The 26,053-nt window shown below is 41.3% G+C and overlaps 3 protein-coding genes across 3 annotated transcripts; 1 reads left to right on the forward strand and 2 right to left on the reverse strand.

Moving 5' to 3' along the window:
* Window positions 1-7,852: 7,852 nt before the first annotated feature.
* On the reverse strand, window positions 7,853-8,629 carry LOC104948454 (sperm-associated antigen 16 protein-like). The gene has a single exon (XM_010774660.1). It carries the CDS (start codon window positions 8,593-8,595, stop codon window positions 7,876-7,878), a length of 720 nt encoding a protein of 239 aa, XP_010772962.1. The 5' UTR covers window positions 8,596-8,629; the 3' UTR covers window positions 7,853-7,875.
* Window positions 8,630-9,114: 485 nt separating this feature from the next.
* On the forward strand, window positions 9,115-11,304 carry ndufb4 (NADH:ubiquinone oxidoreductase subunit B4). Its single transcript, XM_010774661.1, has 3 exons — window positions 9,115-9,328; window positions 10,244-10,387; window positions 11,158-11,304. The coding sequence occupies exons 1-3, from the start codon at window positions 9,152-9,154 to the stop codon at window positions 11,218-11,220; spliced, it is 384 nt and encodes a 127-aa protein (XP_010772963.1). The 5' UTR covers window positions 9,115-9,151; the 3' UTR covers window positions 11,221-11,304.
* Window positions 11,305-11,841: 537 nt separating this feature from the next.
* hgd (homogentisate 1,2-dioxygenase) lies at window positions 11,842-21,025 on the reverse strand. The gene is made up of 14 exons (XM_010774662.1): window positions 20,908-21,025; window positions 19,955-20,026; window positions 19,781-19,869; window positions 18,754-18,859; window positions 18,018-18,077; window positions 17,851-17,942; window positions 17,722-17,756; window positions 17,533-17,612; window positions 17,252-17,351; window positions 16,422-16,546; window positions 14,698-14,802; window positions 14,433-14,559; window positions 13,352-13,533; window positions 11,842-12,331 (listed from the first exon to the last, which is right to left on the reverse strand). Exons 1-14 carry the CDS (start codon window positions 20,920-20,922, stop codon window positions 12,188-12,190), a joined length of 1,332 nt encoding a protein of 443 aa, XP_010772964.1. The 5' UTR covers window positions 20,923-21,025; the 3' UTR covers window positions 11,842-12,187.
* Window positions 21,026-26,053: the final 5,028 nt, after the last annotated feature.

Consider the following 26,053-nt stretch of genomic DNA (forward strand, 5'->3'; position numbering starts at 1 on the left):
AAGAATTTTCAATAAGTGTTTCGGCGACTTTGGAGAGTATGATTCCTATTTTAGTGATCTCACTGCGCGGGCAAACGGTACCTACTGCAGCTAAGAGCACGGGTACTCAAATCTTCCCAGTCATGCCACTAAACCAACAAGTCCTCCAATCCGCCGAGCCACCTTTGAGTAGGCGTTGTAGGGTGTTTGGCTCGGGTGATTTAGTGGCTTTTTGTTCCTTTATCGGTACGTAAAATGTTTTAGCGCGAGTTAGGAGCACTCCTAGCGGTAAGATAAAATGCTTTGTGAATACGGCCCCAGGTGTATATCAGTAGTGTCTCTACATGTCTCCATGCTTTAATGTTAAAAAAGCCCTTTATTGTTCTCATACTGTGCTGTAGCGCCTCTTTTCACCCTCTGTCTGAAACCAGAGCCCAGTCTGCTCTGATTGGTTAGCTGGCCGGCTCTGTTGTGATTGGTCAACCACTTAAAGATGTCCCGCCCCTTAGCCTATCACGTACAATGTTGCGCTAGCCAATAGGAGCGCAACTGGTAAATACTAAATAGTGATGTCACTATGTTATGCAAGTAAACAAAGGAGTCCAATTGAGGTGTTTCAGGCAGTGAGATTTTAGCCGTTGTATACCATTCACATGCACCTCCTGCTTTGCGCTTGAAATTGTTCATCATCATTTATTTTAGGTTGCTGATATAAGTGAGTTTTTAGAAGCATCACTCTTGTGATTTCTCTTCCAGGTAATCAGAGTGAGGCGACAGGAGAAGCTCGATCCACCGAAGACGGTGAACTCGGGACGCTCCGGTGCGTTCTCTGTCCTGGTGAGTGTGGGGTGTATTCTTCAACACACAAAGTTACTATATCTGATGAGTATTTACATGATGTCCTGTGTGCTCTGCAGGGAGATCCACAGGCTGACGGTCAGACCGACCAATAGGAGAATACAGAAGAGGATTGCTGGAAAATAAAAAGCTCTTTTTAATTGTGGCCTGACAAGGGGTGTGCACAGTACAAAGGTTTCAAGAGTCCAAACCTGAAGACTGGTGTGAAAATCTGACATTTAGATAAGATCTTCTGTGCTAACTTGCTTTGATTAATTGTGATATGTGCATCCATCGTTACTGTTTCACCTGAAAGCTTATCAGCCACTAATGGATACTTTATTTACTATTTTAAGTTTCTAATATATTCCTGCATGTTTTAAAATGAATCCACAAATGATCCCATATTAATATTATAGTTTGCCGTGTTGTTGTATTTAATCACAGATTCCTTATGAATATTGGGGGTATATTTTTGCAGAAATATTTCTTGTGTTGTATCAAATTTCAATAAAAGTTTAGTAGACACATATGGTGTTTGAGTCTTTAAACATTAAGCACTTTATGCTCCACTGGAGCCTTCTCTATAAAGTTGGTTAATAGTTCTGTCTGAGCTCAGGAGTTGTATAACAGCAGCTCAGTGTTTCCCTGAATGACGCGTTTCATTTCCCACTCACAAGTCTGCAAAGCTGTCTATGGCTGATTCATAAAATTGATTTCATGGCATCGAAACACCACTTGAGTCCCCAATTACACCTGGCAGGATCCGCATGTATGGTGCATGGTTGGCACTGAACTGGCAGCAGGATAAACTAGCAGTAACTTATTTTCAGTAAAAGTCCCTTAATCCATTTACATTACCATGTGAGAGAGGGAATACAATCTAAATGTAGTCCAGACCATCTGTTCCAGGAGTCAACTTTGTCTATTTTAATATCTTGTGTCATTTTTAATTCATTTGGCCGGGAATGGAAACGCAATTTGGTCTGGAGCAGAAGTGAGTATTTCTGCAGAGCGCTGACGTAAATGTGAAGAAAATTAAATCTTTGTGGGCTGCTCTGCATCTGTCTGCCTATTTACAGCAGGGCAGATCTTTTCAAAAACACCTCTCAGAGAAACTGTGCTGCACTGTGATGATTGTATGTTGGGTTAAAAATAAAAGCAGCTACCTAAATTACACCCCCCCCACCCAAAGTGATGCCATCAGAAAATCCTGCATGATGAAAAAGCCGGAGTATAAATGTAAGCTAATCTAAATGAATGGGATGAGTCATCTTCCGCTCATTTACCGATCAAAGCCCACAGCTCGTGACGTAGGTCCCATTTTTATGGTTTTACAGAGACAAACATAGAGCAGAGGGAAAAAATAACCCAACAAAATGTTATTTATAACCTGACATTTTCCCTGAAGCATATAATTGATGCTGAACACGCTTCAGCAGCTCGCTCTGGGAGAATATGGACGGGTTGTGCCTCAGCCATCAGATGACCTGGATTAGCTGGTTGGAAACTGTATTGGTGACAAACAACCACAGGATGCCTTTCTGATTTCTCCGAAAAAGAGCTCTGTTGAGGACCAATTATTCCTATTTAGAGGCAACAAGAGAGACACCACTCGCTCCCCTGTCATCATCTCACACACACCCATCCTTAGAGGCAATCTCACTTACACAGACTAGTTTTAAATAGAAATCCACCATTTAAACCCAGTCCTGGGGATTCAAATGTTAAATTAAAGTTCAATCTGATGTGTGTCACGGTGTGTGGTCGACACAAAGGGGATCCTCTCAGTCTGTGCGGTGGTGTAATGGTGTGTGGCATTGTTTCCGCTGTGCTTTGGGTTTAGTCATCCCCTCCAGAACAAAGCTGATGGTAATCACTACGAACAAAATCACTGGGAGGCCTTCAATCTATAGGACTGTGGTGGGAGAGATACGTCACCGTTTCCCCAAAGCTTCGCTCAGGTTCACGTGTAGTTAGTGGGTAACAGTCCTTTTTAAGCAGAGGACACCACCACGTAAGTATTAGTTTCTGTTGACAGGGGCATCCCAGACAACATGCAATGTGGGGAGAAAGTCACAAACAAGTCCTTCGTTAGCAGGGGGGTTAACCCCGAGGCAGAAACAATACTATTATGACGCAGGGCGATCCAGCGATGACACACCTTTCCGTCTTCTACGTTCATCACAATTTGAATAACAGTGTTGGATGATTCCAATCCATTCTGTTACTCTGGTGATACAATGGACCAAATTGAGTTGCTGAAATCATGAAAGAATGCAACATAGCTAAAGAGAAGTCTGGTTGAATCAAAAGCCACCTTACAGGTTCAAAACAAACCTGTAGTCCAACTTCAACTGGTTCCACACTGTCAAATATTCAGAAACATGTCCGATTTGTTTCAATAAAAAATTCAGAAACGGACAAGTCTTGTCAATGGAGAAATGCTTTCTTCAAAGTAATATAATCCTCCGACCGGCACACCCAAAGCTCTCTAAATAAAACACTGTGTTTTATATTTGTAATCTGTAGGCTTTTCAATCCTTACGTCTGCTAGTGGTCGCTTCATACTCAGTGTATAGACTGTTCTTAACTCTCTCTTAAACTCACCACTGGCAGGTTTGTTGAATATGAACACAATGTCAGTCTACAGATACAAACCAACCAACTGGAATATTATCAGATCAGTCCGTAAGGTAACGATAGTACCGTAGCATCTGAACCCTTTTGGTAAAGTGTGATTTGTTTGAGTCAGGATGAGGTATTCCTGCTGGTCTTTTCTCTACTCTGACCTCAGACTGTGACCCAGCTTTGAGGCTGAATCTTCCTCCTTCTCCTCTTCTTCCTCTCACTTCCCATCAGATCAGATTCAGGGTGTTGGCTGTCTTCCCTCACGTCGTGTCACTCCAGCCTGACATCCCCTCCCCCAATCACCAGCCTCCCTTCCTCTCTCTGTCACATCACTGCGGGCTAGCGAAGGCCAGGCAAACAGAGGTGCATGTGTGATATGTGTAAGTCCTCAGTAACAGCGTAGTGATGTCAGCTCAATATATCAGCCTGCTGACCTTTCAGCGTGTAAGGCGGCGGCAAGGAGGGGGGGGGGGGTTATTTATGGGCCAATGCAGAATTCATTGACTTTTTCCAGAATCTGTCAGCTTCTCTTGATAAACAAAGCCTCGGTCTGCACCCAGAGGCAGAATGACACCTGTAATCCCTTCATACTGTCACCAAAAGCTAAACTCAAAATATCTCAGAGGCTAGCCAAATCTATTTTAGATCAAAGTTTGGTTTCATAGCATAACTGCAGCATGCTGATGCTAAAAACAGAGATATCAAGAGTACTGTAGCCGAGTTACCAAAGATAATCCTGTTATTCTTCGCCTGAACTGTGGCATTCACACATTGCTTTCTTTTGTGTTCCAGCTCTCTCAACATTTACTTGCCAAAAAGCCGTTTTATTAAAGTGTTATTAATCATTATTCTTATTTTCTAGGTGAAAAGTAAGTAAAATCCCCAATTTGTGATGAATTCATCATAAATAACTCATATTTGGGAACTCTTATTGTTTTGAGCTGTGGTCTTGCTAATGGTTTCCATTGGGATACAAATGACTCTGCATCATTATATGCCAGGAATTAAGAAACACGTGTCGGTTTAAACTTGGCCACCATGCCATTTTGAGTTAACTTAATGCATTTTAAATGGTTTCTTAAGACTCTCCTTAACCTTAGAGAAGCAAAGCAATCACCATCTCGAACAAAGTTGGTTTTACAAGAACGACGACATGCTGGATACTCATCTTGACAGACACCACATCCATCTCCATTAGTGATTCACAGGAGATAAATCCCTGCAGCGAATATGGCCATAAATATCTGAACATTTACGTTAAAGCCGAGAGCTGAGAGGAACATAGCTGAAAGAAAAATGCCAGATTTTCTCAGTTCTGCCTCTGAGCAATTCATCTGCGTAGCTCTGCTTGAAGATGATGGATGCCTGCTGAGTCAATGCCACAATATCTGCCCTGCTCAGTACATTAAAGCAGAAAATATTGCTGAGTATGACCGGATACCCACTATATAGGTCCGTGGAAAGCTGATTTATTAAGAAGGGAATACTCTCCGACAGAGTGAATATATTTCATAGGTGTATATTAGAAATGGAAGGCAAAGAGAATTGAGAAAAGCAGCATTTCTTCAAAAAGATATCTGGGGGAATACGGAGCCAGCCCATCCTATATGTGGCAGGTAACTAGGCTAAGGCGATTCATCTCAATTACAACACAAAGCCCGCTGTGATTCAGTTGTATAAACAGGGCCGAGTTCAGTAAAAATAGGCTGAGAGGCAGAGCGATAAAGGGAGGTGAGGCAGGTTCGGTTCACCTCAAGCCAGGAGGCTTTTCACCCTCATTCCTATTTCTCTTTGGTATGACACGAAGGTCGTGCGGGCTGTGAAGTGGACAGAGCTGACAGGAGCCGAGGGAGAGGCATGGGAGGAATCACAAGCAGTCCCAGGCATTAAAGATGGAGACACAACGTTGAAAACTTCTTATAAAAGGCAGTAGACAACTTTATGTCCTCAGACCTGAGGGATAAATGGAGCACTCGGAAACCTCTGGTACTGAGAAGTGAAACCAATATGTCTGAACTTGCACTCTTTCTGATATCAAGCAGAGGGTGACTCTACTGGTTGCATAAAGAAGTGTGGTTGTATAGAAGTATATAGCTCAGTAAACATTGTATACATGAGTTTATAGTCTCAATTTGTAGTTTAAAGTCTTCATCAATACAGCAGGAGGATCATTTAGCAAATGATGTTTCCATTTAGGTTCAAATAAACCATAAAGCAGAGAATGCTTAAGGCTTTAGGCGGGCTACGTGGTCCAAATGTCTGACTGTTTACCAGTATTTTCTCTTCCTGAAAGTTAATTGGAACATTTCGGTTTGTCTAAAAAGCGTTTGTTTTAGCATATGGCTGTACTTATCTCTAACCTCTCGTGTGACTTCTGGCTCCAAAAAGCATGGTGACGGCCAAAATGCCAAACTATAAGTTCTAAATAATGGTTTACAAACCAATGGGTGACCTCACGGTGACAACGTCTGTGGGAGGGAGGGGTGGGCCGGCTGGGAAAAGGTAATATGAGCCTTGGAGGTATAAAAAGTTGGCTGGAAATAACAAGCCTGCCTCCAGCCACCACCTCGTCGACTCTGTAACCATTTGTGACATTTAGAAAAGGCTCCAAACTGGCCTAATTACATACTGTAGATGAAAACAAGTGTGGAAAGGAAATACATTCCTCAGTTACATTCCTATGGGGCAGCAGAGTAATGGAGTCTGGAAATATTATGGAGCAAAGAGCAGCATAACACATTAGGTCATTGTCTGTGAGTCTACTGACCACATCACGGACCTCTGGTGAAGAATAAGGAGAAAAGTGCTTTTAGTTTGTGGTCGGAAAAGAAACATGCTTCCACTTTCCGAGCCAGACTCGCATGAAGAAGCCATTTAAAAAAGACCAAAACAGCACAAAATCACTTCTGATTAAATCTTGCAAAGGTAGCAGAGGCAGCTGCCTTTTCATTCCCATATTTCAGTCTGTCACTGTCTCCATATCTATCACATCTTTATTATCTGACAAAAGATTTGCACAGTGAGTGCATCCAAATAAACGTCAGTCAGCATCACTGATGTACGATAAAGAATAACATACAGTGGAAAGAAAGCCATCAAAAGGATGTGGCAGGACGTAAAGGAAAGGAAGAGAAAAAACTCCTTTTTGTTCCCATTGTGCTCACATTTCAGAAACTTCTCAAAGTTCATTTCCAAGTTCACGAGGTCTGCCGGTTGACAGCTAGGGCAGAAACATTTTAATATTTCATGTGGAGCTAAATCTCTCTCTGAACATTAGGTAGAGGGAGCTTTTTGGCCCGGGAGTGTGGTCTCATATTGAATTTTGAAGTCATAAATGGATGTTTCAAACTGCAGAGCGGAGGGCGGTTTAGAGGTCCGGAGAGGACAATAAATCACTTGGTCACACGTTCTGTAGCCTCTCCGGATCAAAGAGCTCCCTCAGCATCTCCACACTCAAGTATCAAGGGACAGAAGAGGGAGAAAGAAAACATCTGTGTGAGAATAAATATCTTTATATTGCATAATCCGATTGCAAAGCCACTGAGATGAAGGCTATGTGACACTTCAGCTTCACTTAAATGTATCATGGTGTAATGAAAACAACAGCACCAAATGAAATATAGCTGCAAGAATATAACTGATGTTGCACAGTGACAATAACAGGACTTCTTGACATCCTATCTGAAAATAAACAACAAGTCATGCAAAAATGTGATTGTTGTAAAAATGATTCCAGAGCAATGTCAGAGCAGAACACACTGCTTATTTTTACAATGTTCTGCTACCTTATTTTATATAGCCAATGTTTTTCATCCATTGATGTGGCTTTTCTGAACGCTTTCGATCTACCCGGACCTAAAGTTGAAATTGCAATATTAGCTGCTGCATGACTTTATTCCCATGCTGACAGGGATTGCTGTGGTTGTAAAAAGGGGGAAATGAGCACTCGTATGAGCAGAAGTGACACGGCTACTTTCCTGGTTTATCTTCGAGTGCAGCTCAGCAGATTCCTGCCTCCTGCTGTTACAAATTATTTCTTTTCTGGTGAAGTTGTATTTCATAGTCGAGCAAAGCTTGCTAAAGACTGCCCTCTTGTGGATATTTACAACAATGAAAAGCTTCTAAACTTCAGTAAAACGAATGGATATATCTTCTTCATCATATGAAAAATATGGTTGTATGGTAGAGGTCCTGTATTTTGCAGGTTAAATATCAAAGTATATTAATATTGTTATGAACATTATGATGACTTTCTATTATTTAAACCATTGTTATACTTTAACCTTTAGACTTTTGACTTTACTGTACGTGTGTTTTTGGAATAGAAGCATGTTTTTTCATATTACATGAACTGTGTTGTATAGGAATAAAAGGCTTCATGAGGAAGGTTATGAGACTTTTTATTTCAACCATTCTCCTGCAGGGACTTCACCTAGTCTGAGTCCTTGAACTCTTTGCAGGTGATGGAGGTTTTTCATGGGTCATGTTCCCTGATCCTTCCTCCCCCAAAGCCTTGTCCTTCTCCAAAGCCATCAGCATGATCTGCTTTAGCACGGCCTGGTATTTCTCATTCATCCGCTTAACTTCCGGCTCGTATTTGTTGCACTGCACTGTGAGCTTCTTCATCTCCTCTATGAGCTTGTTTTTCTCCTGCACCACGCGCTTATACTGCAGGCTGTGGAAGTCTCTGTTCCTCTGCACCCTCTCCAGGGTCAGTGCTCCTGCAGCCGCTGCCCGCCTGTACTCCTCCATCTCCCGCTGCGCAGTCTCCAGTTCGCCGGTCAGACTCTCGTTCTCGGTGTACACCAGTGGCACTAAACCGATTTTCTCTGTATCCAAACCCCCTCTCTGCACCATCTCGGTCCACTCAGTCTGGAAGCAGTCAAGTGTTTCTGTCATGTTCATGTGGAAGAGGAAGGTGCGTAAAAAGTCATCCACGGCCTCCTGTTTATGCGGGGATGAGGGAGCTGCTTTCCGGGGAGAAGCAGCTGCCTCTGCCCGCTCCTGGATCGCTTTCACCGTCGCCTCCAAATCCTCCTCTCCTTCCGTCAGACTCCAGTCCTCCCCCAGAGAAACCTCTTCATACTGAAAGCCATCCTCACTTTCAGACAGAGAGACCGTCTCTTTGACTTTCTTATCTGCGCTCATTGTTCCGTTTGAGACTGTTTGGAGTTGCTATGGTGACGATCCTGGCATTATTTCTAACGCAGCACAACATGGTCTTAATAAGTCCATATCTTCACTTGCATTGACTATTTTTCCCGTATTGTGACTGAGCATATTTGCTTCTTCTTTTTTTAAGTAAATGTATACAAGTTAATAATTTGTATAATATAATAATTCGTTTTTTGGGTGACCAAAATAACGTCTTTGGGCTAACTGCCCCATGTGCATCTGTTACATAAACAAAACATGTAAATATATACTTTTATTAAAGGTATTATCGTGGTTTCTGATCCTGATTTCACACATTTCATTATAGATTCGTCCCCTGTGAGTAAATTAAGTTATTATCGTCTAACAAATTCCTTGTAATTTGTTTAATAATCGCAATAGGCTACTTATCACTAGAAATACGTAGGAATCTTTAGGTTAGTGGGTTCCTGTTCCTATGGGAGAAATTCCCCACAAATATGTCCTTTCTTTTATAGCTGTTGTAACCGCGAGATTTCACGAGATCCCGTTTGCTCCATCGTCCACAATCATGGCGGACTACAAGGAGGCGCCCTTGGCTTCTCGGCCAAAAACACTGGACCCAAACGAGTACTTTAACCTCTCTCTGGAGTACCGCCGGGCCGAAGAGCAGAGGTCGGCTATGCGGTCCAACCTGAAGCTCCAGTACCAGACTCAGCTCAACAACCCGCACAGAAAGGCCCTCATTGTGAGTGTTACCCTTCAAAGTGGCTACATGCTAACGTTAGCATCAGAACCAGGTTTATTGTTAACACATACAAGCAATTCGCCTTGGTGTATTTTGACGCAGACATAAACAGTCAAAGAAGATGCATTGTAAGAAAAGTACCATGACATAAAACAATCACAAGACGGGACTAGACGGAATTAATATGTGTAGAGTTGAAGCTAACCTACAGCAATGCTTTACTTTGCAGTGTCCTTGTTTTTCTTTCTGTTGTGTTTCCATCTTATATAATGTAAAGTGTTGCCATCTTATATAATGTAAAGTGTTGCCATGTGTTAGAGAAAGGGTTAACGCAGTTAAGCACATTTAAAAATCATTCAACATACATTTTTCTCACCTATCCCATGAAAACCTGCAACAAAACACCTAACCTGTTCATGGTTCTTCACCACCAGCTGCTCTCAATCAAACTGTAATTAATAGAACAGTGTGCAAGTGTAATTGACATTTGCATGGTCAAGATATCTCCTATTTATCAACAGACAAACATGAAACTACTACACTCACAACACTTAATATTGACTTACTCAGTTTGTCTTACTACTGCTACTTCTGTCCTTTACTTATCATGGACTGTATGGACATAGTAGGAAAAGCACAACTGATACTGTTACATTAACAATAGCTATTTTCCTATTGATGTGTCCTATTAGTCCATGGCAATGTTACAGTGAGCCAGTATGCCCAACACCAGGACCATATGTCATATTAATGCACTCTATGAAAAAGTCCTTATCTTTTATACTTTTGTTTGAAGAGAAAACGTATTTGCTGTAGTAATACAATATGTAAATACACGTTGCCATGTCATTTTTCTCTGATGCAAAGACTTACTAATACATTGAAATGAATTTGCTTACCTGCGTGTGTTTACAGGAAGACCCGGCCCTGAATCGCTGGATGTACGCCCGGTCCCACACCTACCCTCACTTCAAGGCCACATTCAAGACCTCTCTGACTGGGCTCCTGTTTTCAGTGGTGCCTATCTTTGCCTTTTACTACCTCTTCAAGACAGACAGGGTATGAGACAACATGCACTCACAACACCACACTTATCTATCTATCTATCTATCTACCTACCTATCTATCTTTCTTATCACCTCTTGCTCCTTAAGCATCATGTTTAATAACTACACCATCATTTAGCATTCAACTTAAGTCAGTTTACTATTGATTGAGTGGCATGTATTTATGTCTGTGCACAGAACTACAAATACGTCAAACATGGGCACATATATTGATCACTTGGAAAACCATTTAATCACAGATTTCGGTCTCTTAGGAATTTTTAAGACTTAAAAAACAAAATTAGAACAGACAAATAATTGAATCCCAAATATTCTTGCAGTTATTAAAAGTACTAAGATGCCAAACTGGAGGTCAAAACACTAGTGATTTCACTTTATATAATCCTGTAGCCTTAAATAATCCTTCAATTTGTATATTCATGAATGGCATCATGGATCTGAAAGCTATTCAGCTGAGGATTGGAGCTCAGCAGTTGATCTGAATCCCTTTTTTTGTCACAGAGCCATTCATATTTGAATCAAATGCTTTATTGTCATGGAGATCCAGCGTCTAAATCCTCACCGATATGAATTCAAGGGAGAATTTTGTGAAATTGTCAAACTGCTGAGCCTCAAATTCGCTTCCTCTTTCCGCTGGGAGGACAAAAAGCTCACTCATAAAACAATCTTTTGAGAACATGTCTGGAAGGTGAAGAGGGTGACATGACTTTGTTGCCATGGAATCAGCATTAACCCATCGTGTGTGTGTCGTGTGTTTTACAGGACAAGAAGGAGGCGGATATTAAAGCTGGAAAGTACGACCGCCGGTTCGCTCTGTCATCATGAGCTGCGCTGAGCCCTTCATGCTCTAGTGATGCCAGTGTCTGTAATTATTATTATTAACTGAATAAAATTATATTGTCAAAAACAGTCATGTGGTTTTAATTGGTGAGTTAAAGGTGTGACAAATACAGTAGACACCGGGGCAGTGAGGCTTAAAGCAGAGGCAACAAGAGTGGATATACTGTTGAGTTTGGGAAAATGTGGCATAAAGCAAGTTCACCTGCTCAAATCTTTTAACACACACATTACAATCTGCACAGGGAGACGATCACTTACGCATAGGGACGGGTACCGGGCCCCGGGGCTGAATTATTAAAGACCGTGGTACCGTTAAGCTCCGACGTTATCGGTCTTTTTATCGGTACTGGAGACATAAAAAAAAAAACGTCCTATCTTATGCTACACAAACACGTTTCTAATACACAAAAAGAATGCAAAATGTGTTATTTGTAGTATTAGTGTGAAATATTATGTATTTCATTTAAATAAGCAATGTTAATTTTGTTCACAATTTGTGTAGTTAGTTTACCTTTATTTTTTTCTCCAAAAGAACCGATAAGAGAACCGTTAAAAGACCGGATCGATAAAAGTATTAGTACCGTTAAAACCTTAACGATACCCATCCCTACTTACGCACGCACCGTGTTAGTTCTGACCAGTCCAAGGTCCTGAAATCAGGTACAGACATACAATATTCGAAAAACCTAGTAAAGCAGGAGATACAGAAACTAGGCAGCCTAGTTTTGATTTTGAGGTTTGACAAACACCAACTCTCTGCTTTGATCTTTATTGTGCTACTCCAATCTTGTCTGCTTGGAATAAATGACTGAATTTCTTCAGAAACAGACAAAGAAATCCACGTTTCAGAAACATTAGATTTACTATATTAAGGTCAAATTATTAGTTTTTGTTTATGTATAACATATACTAAACTCTACTATATTTGGTTTGGGTTTCTTCTTCTGCTCCCCTACTGTTTGCTGGGCTTCCAGTTGGGGTTGAAGTGGCTGCGCAGAGATTCCCAGCAGTGGTAGTAGCTCTTGTCGAGTCTCTGGCATGTTTCTAGACCCCACTTTGTGACGGCCATGCTGAAGGAGGACTCAAACATGAACGCCTGCAGAACAGAAAATACAGGACACAGATATTAATGATGGGACTGCTTTTATATCTAACTTCTTTAATGATGCTTCTCTAGTTTACCTTCAAACTTCATATGCAGAGGTGGGAAGTAGTGAAATACTTTGTTACTGTACTTAAGTACATGTTTCTGGTATCAGGACTTTACTCCACTACTTATTTTTCTGACCACTTTTTACTTTGACTTCTTACATGTTAAACACAAATACCTGAACTTTCTACTTCTTACATTTTTAACACAAATACCTGTACTTTCTACTTCTTACATGTTGAACACAAATACCTGTACTTTCTACTTCTCACATTTTGAACACAAATGCCTGTACTTTCTACTTCTTACATGTTGAACACAAATACCTGTACTTTCTACTTCTTACATGTTGAACTCAAATACCTGTACTTTCTACTTCTTACATGTTGAACACAAATACCTGTACTTTCTACTTCTTACATGTTGAACACAAATACCTGTACTTTCTACTTCTTACATGTTGAACACAAATACCTGTACTTTCTACTTCTTACATGTTGAACCCAAATACCTGTACTTTCTACTTCTCACATTTTCCAAACAGGCTGGTTCCTTTAGTCTGAATGTGTGTTTGGTGGCGTGATCATTATTATTTAGAGTCATTGCGTGCCTATTGATTTGAACACGATCCGTGTATCCATCATTTCCTGGTCTTCTCTAAAGAAGAGGGACCAATGAAAACGTTGTCATGTTGCCGTTGTTCAGCATGGAAACATTCATTAGCTAACAATGACATTATTGTTCTATTAATATAAAGGGAGGTCAGGTACTCTTTAAAACAGCTGCTAGTTATGGGTTACTTTTTACTTAAGTACATTTAAAAGTTCTTTACTTTGACTTGAGTAAAGAAGTTTAGTCAGTACTTCTACTTTTAAACACGAGTATCTGTACTTCTACTTGAGTAAAGGATGTGTTTACTTTTGCCATCTCTGCTCATATGCATCTAATAAAAATACACTTCCTTACCATGGTGCCTTCAGCCACTCTCTCAGGTCTGAGCACGGAGCTGCTGTTCTTCTCGAAGCACTCTCCATCTGGTCCGTGGGGGGTCATAATGCTGTGCAGGCTGCCCCCCCCAGGCTGGAAACCCTCTGCTTTGGCTTCATAGTGGCCTTCGATCAGGCCCATGAACTCGCTCATGCAGTTACCTAAAGAAACAGACAGGAGGCGCTGTAACACAGGCTGAGTTTCCAGTATAAAAGGCACTGATTTCCACTAGATGGCCTTATAGATCTGTGGTGGAAACAGACAAAAGGTGCTGTGGCGGGGCCTGCAAAGAACCGTTCAGCAGGTGGGTTTTATCAACTGCTGACTTGACACTGGTTGGGTGAAAAGGATAGGTTAGTTTCCTTTCATGATAGACTCAACATAAAACCAATTGACTTAATTTTAGCCACATCTAAACTCCTTTAGACCCTTTCACACATGAACTGCAACCCTAGACGTTACCCAGAAGAGCTTTATGTGAGAGTCTGACTCTTTGCACCACATATTAAAACAGACTTTACAATGCCAAGCACAAAGTCTGTTCAACATCCGACCCATGAGTGAATTTGTTGATTTCTTTGTTTGTTTTTTATTACTCATGGCTCGAGACAGAAAGAAAACCAATATTAGAAGGTTAAGAAGAAGTCATTTAGACGGCAATTAAATTGTCTAACTTGAGAGATGATGAGATCTGGTAACTCCTTTTCATAGAGGCGGACGATAAACAGACAAATAAATGAAAATACAAAATAATTGGTAGTTTGTGACCAAGTTACCAAACAGTGTTGTGACCGCGGGGTAATCTGGGTCATGTTGGGCCTCCTGCACGCTCTGCCAACACATCATCTTTTCATAAAGCAAGATTGTCCCTCTAACACGGGCAATCTCCCGTTGTATGCTACATGTGTTCAAGGAAATCTACGGATGAAGTGCAGACCTGATTCTCTGGACATTCTCCAGAGTTTTTATTAGAAAACAGAGCTATTTCTCAGAAGTCTTTTTCTCCTCTCGTGCAAAATGCAAGAGATGAATCAATGTGAGTGTGTTATTGGGGTCTTACGATGATAGTATGGAGGACGGAAGGTGTTGTCAGCCACACCCCAGCGAGGGGGGAAGATGACAAAGTCAGCGATGGCCACACCTGGACGCGTGGATTTGGCGGTCAGCACGGTGAAGATAGATGGATCCTAGAAGAAAATCAGTATATGATGAGGGCGTGGTAGAGTATTAAGACTTACATGTACTTCCAGGGCTTGAAGTAAAGAGAATGGAATTGATTTGTGTTATGTATATTAAAAAGTAGCATGTCTGAATATGTCTCTCACCGCATGGTCAAAGGCCACTGCGTTGATAACCATGAAGTTCTTCAGGTTGTATTTGTACGGTGTGTAGTTGCCGTGCCAAGCCACCACATTGAACGGAGAGAAATCCTACATGCAGAGCACAGAGGCAAACAAATAAGACGAGTCTGCCCAAGCAACAAACACAAAGGACTTTAAATTGAGCTTTTCACAGGGAAAAAGGAATAATGAATAATGTCTTTGTAATCTTAAATTCTCAGAGAGAGCACTTCTTGACATAAAGAGAAAAAACTGGTCGTAATGAAAAGGGTTGATTGTGAAAGAGGGTGTGCTTCTTTCTTCTCTTTCATTCCCCCTGTTCTTTGTGAAACCAGGCTCCAGGTATTATGGGGTAATTGTAATTGGCTTCACAATCAAACTTTCCCAAACTTTGGGCATTTTGACGCTCGTGACGGCGCAGTTAAGGGGGGAGAAGAGCAGTTACAGTGGGTGTACAGATATATTTCTTTCATCTTGATTGTTAAAACCACAGCAATTTCATATAGTTTCTCTGTTCTGATAATGCCACCGCGAAAAAGACATTGAACAGCAGCTCTAAAAATCAATATAGTTCATTACAACTCAAGCTGCCTCCTGAGTGACCTGCATGTCCCTCACACACATCAACAGCTAGCACACACACACACAGAATAAAAAACACATATGCATACTCTAACATGTGCATATGTGAATGATTTAACCAAAACATAAAAGGAAATAAGGAAACAAAATCACAAACATAATTTACAGTCCCTGCCATACAAAAATGCCCAATCTCTTGGACGGTAATCCGTGGTAACTCTCCTGCATTCGATTAAAATGAGGGGGGAAATGTAGGAGAGTACACACATGCACACAAAACACAAACATATTGGCCCAGTCAAGCAAATAATAAGTTAATTTGAGCAATTTCAGCACACTGCAGGAGAACAACACAGCAGGATCAGACGGGAGCAGCAGCATCTTCCCCCAGATGAGGCCGGCGCTCCCTCCCCACCTTATTCTCTCACCCCTGCATTCCCCCCCCCCTCCTGCTCAGGACCCCAGGAAGAGAGTTTCAGATGCAGCCGTGACCTCTGACCCCCAGCACCGAACAGGGGGCGGATACTCCAGGCGAGGCAGCGAGAGATGGAAAAATGTTTGTTTTGCTACAAAAAACGGCATCTCGCCCTTGTGTAATTCATACAATGAATAATAACAGAGTAGTTTGACATGGTTTCCACGGTTACAACCCCCCCGAACTTCTCCTCCCGCCTCCTCCCAGTCTCTGTATAAAAAAAACCCCTCCTTTCACACATTATGTGTCGATCCAATTATGCGCCCAACAGGACACTCGGGGAGGGGCGGGATCATTCCCTGAGTGAAATGCGGGGAAATGAATGCTTAACTTGGGAAAGGTTTTTCAGAGAAAGCACAGCCTCACAGGCACACCGTCAGTAACTCCTGAATGCCTTAACTAATTACGAGTGATTAAGGCTCATAAGGGAGTCGAGGCGGAAACCCGCTGAAGGGATAACAGCACACACTTCGATATTAAACCATCAGGCATGGCAGCAGCAGCTAATGGATCACATGCTTCACTTGGACAGCTTCCTGTTAGTCATTGTTGCGGTTCGATGGTGTTTACTGAAGCAAACGCAAACCTAAATAGGCCAAGTATGCCAAATGTGTGAATGTCACACACACTGCAAGGGAACAACTACACACACCTGTTGGCATGCAAAGAGCTTTCCTTGGTACTTGTTGATGACGGTGTAACCTGTGGCCACCTCACGGTCCTCGTACCAAGCAACTGGGCACAGGAAGTCTCGAGGGTTGGCCAGACCATTGGCTCCTGCAAGACAAACATGCACAGTCATACATATGCACCGTCATGTCTATTGCACTACTTTTCATTTTATGTGAAGTATATTGCGTATTCCATTGCTGTAGCAGCCTGGGACTTCAGATTTTAATTCCCAAAGCTATGTTTAGGCTATTGTTCATATGACAATAACGCCTTTGAATCTTTGACACACACACTCCAAAAACTTGAAATCTATATTAACAATACATCCTAGCAGCTCTGTGAGGCTGTCATAGTAGTAGTAAGAGAGCTAAATGCTAACGTCAGGACGCTACCATGCTCACAATGCTAACATGCACTTAATCATAATGTCTTTTACAATGTTTACGCGTTTGCATGCTAATATTTGACTAAACACAAATACAGCTATGGCTTATGGAAAACTCTATGAATCAACTACTATAACACATTAAGGCTTGCCAGCAACATTGTCTCTGACGTCAAATAAGGCAATATTAATTGTTTCCATCAAATCTCAAATAAAGGGTTTGATAAGGTTAGACTGAAGTTGATCCTAAAAACTATAATTTGAGCTTAACCCAAGATCAAATGTACGTCAAAGACTCTTGAACCCATATCTGTTTTCTTGTCTTAAATATGTATCCTTGTTGATGTTACAAATGGAGCTGCTTTGATTGAAGAACAATTTCAGACCGGATTTGACTGTAAAGTACTTTCTTATCTAGCACACACCTATAGGCCCCAGGTCAGGGAGTTCATAATGGGCTCCGTACACCTCCAGTATGTATCCTCTGGTTTCCCCAAACACATCCACACTGAAGCGCATCCCTTGCTGGACAAAACACAGAAGAAGTGAAAGGATATTTAGTGCTGTTTTTAATGTACTGAAGCTTATGGGTTATTTATTTTGAAGGCTTTTGTTGAAAAAGACAAAAATATGCTAACTGGGCTGTGAAGACACGGAGGCACATTTCTGTATGAAAACTTGTGGAGATGAAAAACACAGATCTCACCTGGATGACACAGATCTCGTTCGGCTCGACCATTATCTTCCCAAACTCTGTGGTGATCAAAATCTCACCCTGCTGCGGGACTACAGACACAAACAGAACATTTGAAGAAAGAGAAAAGCTGAGAAGTGGGCTATCATTGTTCTTCTTGTGATAGATGACAGTGAAAACATCAACAAGCCTTTTCCTCACCAATCAGAAAGTCTCCGTCTGAGTTGTTGAAGCACCTGCAACAAGAAAATATCAAAAGAGAGGGCTTAGAAAGGATCTGCTTAGGAGGATTTGATATGTGAAAATGAATATACACTAATATGTTCTCACCTGTCAACCATGGAGGTGTTGCAGGTGAACATGTGGATGCCGATGCCGTTGCGGGATTTGGTATCTCCCGCTCCACAGAGAGTGTGCAGACCCTGCAACAGGAAGAAATATCTATGAGTTAACTCAAGATCTTTAATTGTAAAGTAATATGTGGAAATTGAACTCACAGCCACAAAGTCCACTTTCTTCTCCGTAGATTTGGGGATGGTGAACGGCAGCCATCGCATCTGTGAGAGGAACCAGAGAGTTACTGATTCAGTATTTAAAGTATTAAAGGCTCTAAAGACAACATTTCTCAAATAGCTTTTTACTATGAACAGTGAAATCCTACATGAGGAATTTCTGATTTGCTGTTGTTGCCATGCGAAATGTATGTACATCTGCTTCCTATTAGCCTTCTATCTGGTCCAAGTGGGCGGGGATTTGTTAGAAAAACACTGGTGTCATGTATGTGTGAGGAGCAGTAAGAGCTAAGCAACTATTGGATATAAATGTGTGGCTTTCCTTGCTTAAATTGGCAGAAATATCCATCAAATCTAATCAAACAACACCCACACAGACAACAAAGGAAATGAAATTGAAGTAAAACACTTTGATGCAACAATAGATTACTAGCTTGACATTTTCCGAAACACTCTAATTCACTTTCTTGCAGAGACTTAAAATACCTTTCTCATAATATATGCAGCTAGCATCCTCGCGAATTAGCTTAGCGTAAATAATGGAAACATTGTGTTATCTCAATTGGCGCTAGTTAGTGTTTTCAGACATTTAATGAAAGAAATTTATTTTTTCTAAACATAATAAATGTATTGACTTGTGAATATGTTATTCTATTGAGTATACTACAAATGTTTTCTCTGACATACAAGCAGTAAGTCTTCATTTTGGCCCTTTTTATACCTGGTTGGGGTCAGGCTCCACCTCGTTCCAGTTCTCTGTCAGATTCCCACAAGGCACGGCGGTAAAAGGCTTATGTTTGACAGATGGCAAGATACGGTAAAACCAGCTGGAGGAAGAAGAACCACATGTCGAGTTATTCCCTCTGTCTCACCTTCATTTGGATTTAAAGGTCACCTATTATGCAAAATCCACTTCTTCACATCTCTTCTACATCAACATGTGTCCCCTCTTCTTCATGTCTCTTCTACATCAACATGTGTCCCTTCTTCTTCATGTCTCTTCTACATCAACATGTGTCCCCTCTTCTTCATGTCTCTTCTACATCAACATGTGTCCCCTCTTCTTCATGTCTCTTCTATATCAACATATGTCCCCTCTGTGTAAAGAGACTCTGAAAGTTTCAGGAACAAAGATTCTCTCCCTTTTTGTCCTGATCCATTTCTATAAAAACCTGTCTGAAAATGAGCTGATCAGATTTTGACCACTGTATAATGTCATAACGATTTTTTTAGGCTTGTGTAACCATTAGCCTTCTTCTTATCGTGTCCACAAGGCAGTCAGTTACAGGGCTTGGTTAGATGTGGTTCAGCCACAGCTGAATACATTGCTGTCCCATTAGCCATTAACCATTAGCCAATCACCAACCAAGGTAACCGCCCCCACCTTATCACCTGAATCTCCTCCTAGAGCACCAATATGGCATCATAGGCACATCGGAGTACTTTTCCCGTACAGTTCCGTTAGTGCCTGGGATTTTGCGTTCACACCAAAAAGAGAACTTAGTTCCGAGAACTTTCCCCCCCTTTTCAGTCCCTTCTAGAGAGGTGGTAGAAAAAGTACCAATTTCGATTGGCTGAAACAGAGGGGATTATGGGTAATGCTGCAATGATCTGTTTGGTGTTTCAGCCAATCAGAGACATGTTCTGTATATATCTGAGAACTATAATATATTGGTGAAAAACAGTATAATAGGAGACCTTTAAAGTGGTTAGTATGATCATTTAAATGTCAGAAAACAGGTGAACACCTCCTCTTATTGGCCGGCCGGGGGCAGGTGAAGGCTGAACCGGAGAGCTGCTCAGAGTAGAGGCCGTACGGACACACCTGGGGGTTATTCTGTAGAGATAATACAATTGTCAATGGCTATTTAATCACCTCTTATGACTACCACATAGTGTGTTTTTGTAGATGTGTGTGTTACCTGTCCCTCAGGTAAAGATCCAGGACAGCGAGGGTCTTCAGAAGACAAATCGTTCCCGAAGCCGCTCATGTACTGCGAGAGATGTTCAAGTTGAAAGAGAAAAAATAGAAGAATCCCATGTAAACACCATGCGGCTTCATTGTAATGCAGGATAAATGTGTTCATGCTGGTTATAATTAAATGTGAAGGCTTGTCATTAAGACTTGTCTTTTTCTTAATTGTTGTCATATTGATTCACATTAGATCTATGATAAAACAAACTGCAGTTATGCCAAATTTCCCCCCTTGCAGTCATCCATTATTTTTGTGTTATTGTGATACAGAGACAGACTAATTACACTGACATCCTCCACAGTACTCTATGATCAATATTGCAATTATGACAGGATTATTACTCCGTCTGCACTGCCGAAGTCTTCTTTTAAACACAGAAGAACTTAAAGAATGACTAAAGAAATCTTGCTGAGTCATTGTTAGTCTGCAGAAAACACACAGCAGGCACGGATGGGTTCCATATATGCGCGTTCACGTGCCGTGCTTTTGAGTTTGGTCCTCATGATAGGTTAATAAAATTGGGTTTAACTTAATTTAAAGTGACACAACTGGCTAAAATCGTGTGAACTGTCAGTCATAAAAACTTCATTTTAAAAATATCTTTGGGAGAAAACGGGCCAAAAAGAGACAATGTCCTCGGCTTAAATGCCTAATACTTAAAGCATGCATGTAAAAAGACATTTCGTTCTATTTTATTGAGTGTTTCTCACTGAAATAGTGTTGTTCTGTGAAGCTGACACAACATCTGGGCAGCTGCTGAATGCAGTGCTCTGATTGGCTGGAGGCATCGCCGCCCTTCAGCCAGCCGCTCTGCTTCTGTTGTTAATGATGACTCCTAAACTTTGCATGTAATTATCTAGTATTAAACATTATTTACAATAGAAAGAATACGTCCTTACCTTGAGTCCAGCCATGCTGCTGTCTGTTAAAGCTGATAAAGTGTCTCAGTGGTTACAGATGAACTTGCAGAAAGTTTTCCCTTGGACAAAAATCCACTGCAGAGTGCGTGCATGTCGGTAAATGAACACAGAGGGGGAAAAGGGGGCAGGGTTTATGCTGTTTCTCAATATGGGTTCAATTAGACAGGCTCCTGCAGACAGGAGAGGGTCGGATGGTCGAAATGTGCAAACAGTGACCAGAGACACTGCCAAGACAAACACTGAGACTGGTTTAAAGCTTAGAGAGCAACAGGTAACAAATAGGACATAAGAAATATAGAAGTAGTTCAGGTTATAGTTTCTGTTCTGCTGCAATGCTAACATGACCTATTAGCCTCATGTTGATAAAGGGGTAAGAAATAGGACTGCTAGATACCATAAACCTTTACTCAGTATTGGACAGTAACTGAGGACATTCACTAAAGGACTTAAAGTGCTATTGTGAGCGACTCAAGTTAAGTATTTCCATTTTATACTTCTATTCCACTACATCTCAGAGGCAAGTACTGTTGTTGTTACTCCACTCAGTGAAGTATGTATATAACAGACACAATATCAGTGTGTTAGAGCTTGATGGTCAAACTGTGGTGACCTCATATGGTACTGCTTGTGCAAACAATGGTGTCATGCACATCCTCACGTCCTGCAAAACAAACAACACAAAACATAGATTAGTACATTCTTCTTTATTGGGTTTGAAATATGCTATATGTGGGTATTGTGGAGGCTTAAAACGTTTTGCCAGTAGAACAAAGAACCCACTAACATCTGGCTTTAGTCTTCAGTTGGAAAGGTTACAGTCTGCATTCATTCCTGGGACAAGTACCTCTGCAGTAGTCAAGGTATACATCGACAGTAAAGGAGACATGACACCCTGACAGACACACTCATTTTAAACCCTTTCCAGTGTTTTCAAACCTGCTCTCATTTGGTGGGAAAAGGGTAAAAGTGTTACCACTGAAATGGAGGCTTACGAGCCACAAACTTGAAAGCTGTGACATCATCCAACCATCACATGTAATGCTCTGGTGGTTCATCAAGTTGCCCTTAATTAGGTCATCTTAACACATGTTGAGTTATCATTCCTGGAAAGCTGCATCAATTATTTGTCTTCCCTTAAAACCAGCATAATGCACGGGTTAACGTCACAGCAGAAGGCCTCCAGAAAGCCTAAAGAAGAGACTTACGCTAAGTATATTCGCCTCATTTCTTGGAATAGATGGTCAAACGAGGGGAGCCTAATTTCGCCCGTGCAGCATGTATCAAAAAGAATCAATTTCGCCTCTCTCAATCTTGCCTCGCTTCCCCTCTTGTCTATTTCTTTTCTTTTTGGGAGGTGTTGGGGAAGGGTAAATGATGGCAATTCTCATAGCGAGGCGCAAATAAACTCGCCGCGGCAGAAGTAACCGTTCTCCGGCGAAGCGTGCAGTCGGGCTCGGACCCCCCGCTGGCAACCAGTCAGGGTGCTGTGCCGGAGACGAGAAAGCCCAATGGCAGGAAAATACCACGTCCCAGTCTCCGGAAATTGATCTGCTCCTTGCATGGAGAAAGAAAATGAGCCATTTTAATTTCATCCCCGAGTCTGATGATAGAATTCTAGAGTATTTGGGCACAATCGGGATGGTGTTGTGTGTTTTAAGAGAGGCAGGAATAGCTGGAGACGGCGGAGAGGAGACATGTCGCCTACTGACGGTTATATCTATGCATAAGTGGGCCATAAATGCTTTGTTATTAGGTGCCTGCTGAACTCAATGGCGTGATGGTAAATGGTACACTCACCTGGCACAGTCTATCCCCTTATGCATAAACAAGTAATCCCACACACACACACACACACACACACACACACACACACACACACACACACACAGCTGGGAATTATGTGAAGTCACTAAATATCCATGCACCAGTAAGAATTACAAAGGTGTCATTTTTCCAACAAAGCCAACAGAAGAGCCCGGGAAATGTCGATCCATCCAGCTCATGATTATTGAACCAATAAACAGTAAAGAAAAAGCAACAATAGGCTGTGTTTATAGAGGTTTCAGAACAGCTAGATTGAAGAATGTAATAACTTTAGGCACATTTTGTAGTTTAATAACATATTGTTACTACACATGTTTCATCTATTTGGTCCAGAAGACATTCAGGGACTGTCAAACCATAGAGAAATTATATATAGCCAGAATGTTAAACCTGCTTTGCCTGAGCGGTGCATTGTACTGTGTACTTTTGATTAAATTAATCAGGCAGTAGCAAGAAGCAACAACTAATTAGTGTGTGCTTACACACTCTCCTGCTTCTCTCCAGTGATGAGAATCTTCATTGAGATGCTGTCAGATCAGACACAAAGCAAAGCCGAACACCACTTTATCACAATATGGATAGGTGTTGAATTTACACAACAACATCAAATTGAGTCTTTTGTTGCCTGCTGATATCACACGAAATTCAACATTTCTTTTTAAATAGGTAGCGATGTGATTCGTTCTAATTGGCGACTTCTTTGTATTGTGTAGAGCTGCTCAGGCGACGTCAAAATAGGTCGATAAAGACAGCAACAAATATATTTAAACTTTGTGAAGGAAACAAGTGTGTGTAAGTTGTCACCGCCTGGCCTCGCCTTGTGTATCAGTGCTAGTTAACTGCTGTATTTGGATGTCACATCGAACAAGAAATAGCTTGGATTCTTGTGTTTCGTAATTACAGCCCTGTTACACACTATTGCAGCTTAATGTTAAATGACTCCTGACATGAGCCACCACACACACACATCTGACAGCTCCATTTAACGCTGATTAGATTTGCAAGGACATGTAGTATACCCTCTCTGTCTCTCCCTGAGTAGGTGGAGTATCTCCTGAATCCTATCTGTGGCGGTAATGTTATGCAAATGGTTTAATATGAAGATAAAAGAGTGTTGCAGCGTGTGGCGCTCTCCTGGTTCACAGCCTCGTGTTTCCAGGACGATAGCTCTAACGAGGAGGGCACTATTTGGGAGTCATTAAATGATGGCCTTCCTGACATGCACCCGCTCACCACCGCCGCCATCCGCCCCGCGTTGGCCATTAAAGCGACTCACACCCACACCGAGACACACGCCGCAGACGCCTTTTAGCGCCAGCTCCCAGTTTCTTACACATCACAGTGTCACAGAATAGAAAATTACACTCTCCTCCCACAGAGAAAATTGCTTTGGAATTGCTTGGTTATAAAGATGTGCTTTAAAGAGAGGGGGGTGCATGCAATAAAAGAAAAAGGACACACACAAACACAATTACTTAAGCACTCTAAGGACAATTCTTACAAGTTAATCAGAGGATTTACCAATTATTGATGTCAAAAGGATTTCGTTGTGTATCTGTTTGCATGTGTAGGTATTTAGTATGCATTATGGTAGAGTATAATGTACGAAGCTATCCCCAAATGAGTCACTGGCTTCTACACAGTCACAGATGAGGTATTAAACAAAACAAGAAGTGGAAATAGCCACAAACCGTAGGGCTGATGCAAGGAAAATATCATGTAAAGCACCACAGCGGAGACACAATGAAGACAACAAGGTGAAAGGTGTATCAGCGTCAAGAGACAAGAGAGGCGTGACGGAGATGAAAGGGAGAACATACAAAGTGGAAAATGGTAGAGAAGACGGAAAGAAGGGGAGAAAAGATGCAAGATGGTACAGCAAAGATAAGTCGAGTGGACGTAGGAGTATGGAGGACATGTTGTTACCATTTGTCAACTTACAGTGGGTTTTCTCCCTATGATGGAGACATGCAGGAAAGGAGAACATAAAAACACAAAACATGTTCAGATCTATGTGCATTTCTACAACGCCAAAAAAGTGTAACTAAATCTTTGAGTTGACGTTTCATCCTCACAGAATCTTCAAATGAATGTGAAAATATGATTACAGCAAAGAAGAAACCAAGAAAATACACAGAAGCTGCACTCTGGTATGTTTAATGTATGGGGTCTGACACATTCACTGCAGAGAAGACAGCCAACAACACAGCTAAAGCTAGAGCGTTGTCAAATGTGAGCTAGCTAGAGGGCTAACTATGGCTAGCTCAATATAAGACTACATGTACTTATTTATTTCCCCCTTTCTGTTGTCTGTAGTTAAAATATATGTCAACTATGATGAACCATTATCTAAATTGTGAGTAATTCAGTCACTCATTCCACATTGAGGCATTATATTCAGTAATGCTGGAGAATGAAAACGTAGCTAAACTAGCTGTGATCTCCATAATGAATCCAACACTAGCTAATTATGCAATTACCAGATTATTCATATAGGTGACTTTTTGTATCTGATGTTAAAAGATATTGTAGATTCATTTATCATAATGATTTCCAACTTGACCCACACAATTGTAGTTTGTACATTAATATCTCACCTTGTTAGCTTGAATTTTTGAAGAAAACTATTTTCCTTGCATCCGTCAACTGCAAACTAAAACTAAAATGTATTCATTGAATATCCTTATTATTTAAAAGAGTTTGTACTTCTGAGACTATACGTTGAATTAAATAAGAATAAGGATTTAGTGATTAGTGCTTTATTTTGCATGTGTTCTCTGTAAACTGGTGTTTTTACATCCATTTACTTTACCGCGGGCATGCTTGAAAAACAACCTTTCCTTCAATAATTTAAGGTAACACAGGGGGAGTTATTGATATTCAAATAATGCATTTTAGAGGGAAGTATTCCTTTGAGATATGGTCAGTGTGATAATAAGCTATTCACAGCATTCAAGCCTCAAAACCAAGCTGTTCCAGCTGACAGTTCACAATCTGGGACTGAGCTGTGAATATGTGTGCATGCGTCTATATATATATATATTTGTATTCACCTCTGCAACCTGTTCCCCTCCAGAGATGTGCTGGCATGCTGCCGTTAACATGAACTGCCCTGTGAGCAGGTAATGAGGTGCACCGAGCCACACATTTCCAGCTAAAGGATATTCTGTCACACTGTCAGCAACACATCACACACCTCATCACAAATAGAATTAGCTCCCCGGACAGCGGCAGAATGACGGAGGCTGGATGTTTGGCAGGAAGCATAATGGCGGTGGGGTGCTGGTGGTGTTTTCCTTGT

This window comes from Notothenia coriiceps, unplaced genomic scaffold, assembly GCF_000735185.1.
Source record: "Notothenia coriiceps isolate Sejong01 unplaced genomic scaffold, NC01 NC01_scaffold00014303, whole genome shotgun sequence".
NCBI lineage: Eukaryota > Metazoa > Chordata > Actinopteri > Perciformes > Nototheniidae > Notothenia > Notothenia coriiceps.

What these genes read in the sequence shown, in the direction of transcription:
- LOC104948454 (XM_010774660.1), bottom strand. Translation starts at nt 8,595, where the DNA reads ATGAGCGCAGATAAGAAAGTCAAAGAGACGGTCTCTCTGTCTGAAAGT.
- ndufb4 (XM_010774661.1), top strand. Translation starts at nt 9,152, where the DNA reads ATGGCGGACTACAAGGAGGCGCCCTTGGCTTCTCGGCCAAAAACACTG. An exon ending in CGCACAGAAAGGCCCTCATT is followed by an intron (nt 9,329 to 10,243) that starts GTGAGTGTTACC and finishes GTGTGTTTACAG; the next exon opens with GAAGACCCGGCCCTGAATCG. An exon ending in ACCTCTTCAAGACAGACAGG is followed by an intron (nt 10,388 to 11,157) that starts GTATGAGACAAC and finishes TGTGTTTTACAG; the next exon opens with GACAAGAAGGAGGCGGATAT.
- hgd (XM_010774662.1), bottom strand. An exon ending in CCCTGACCTGGGGCCTATAG is followed by an intron (nt 16,547 to 17,251) that starts GTGTGTGCTAGA and finishes TTTGTCTTGCAG; the next exon opens with GAGCCAATGGTCTGGCCAAC. An exon ending in GAGTGGCTGAAGGCACCATG is followed by an intron (nt 12,332 to 13,351) that starts GTAAGGAAGTGT and finishes TCTGTTCTGCAG; the next exon opens with GCGTTCATGTTTGAGTCCTC.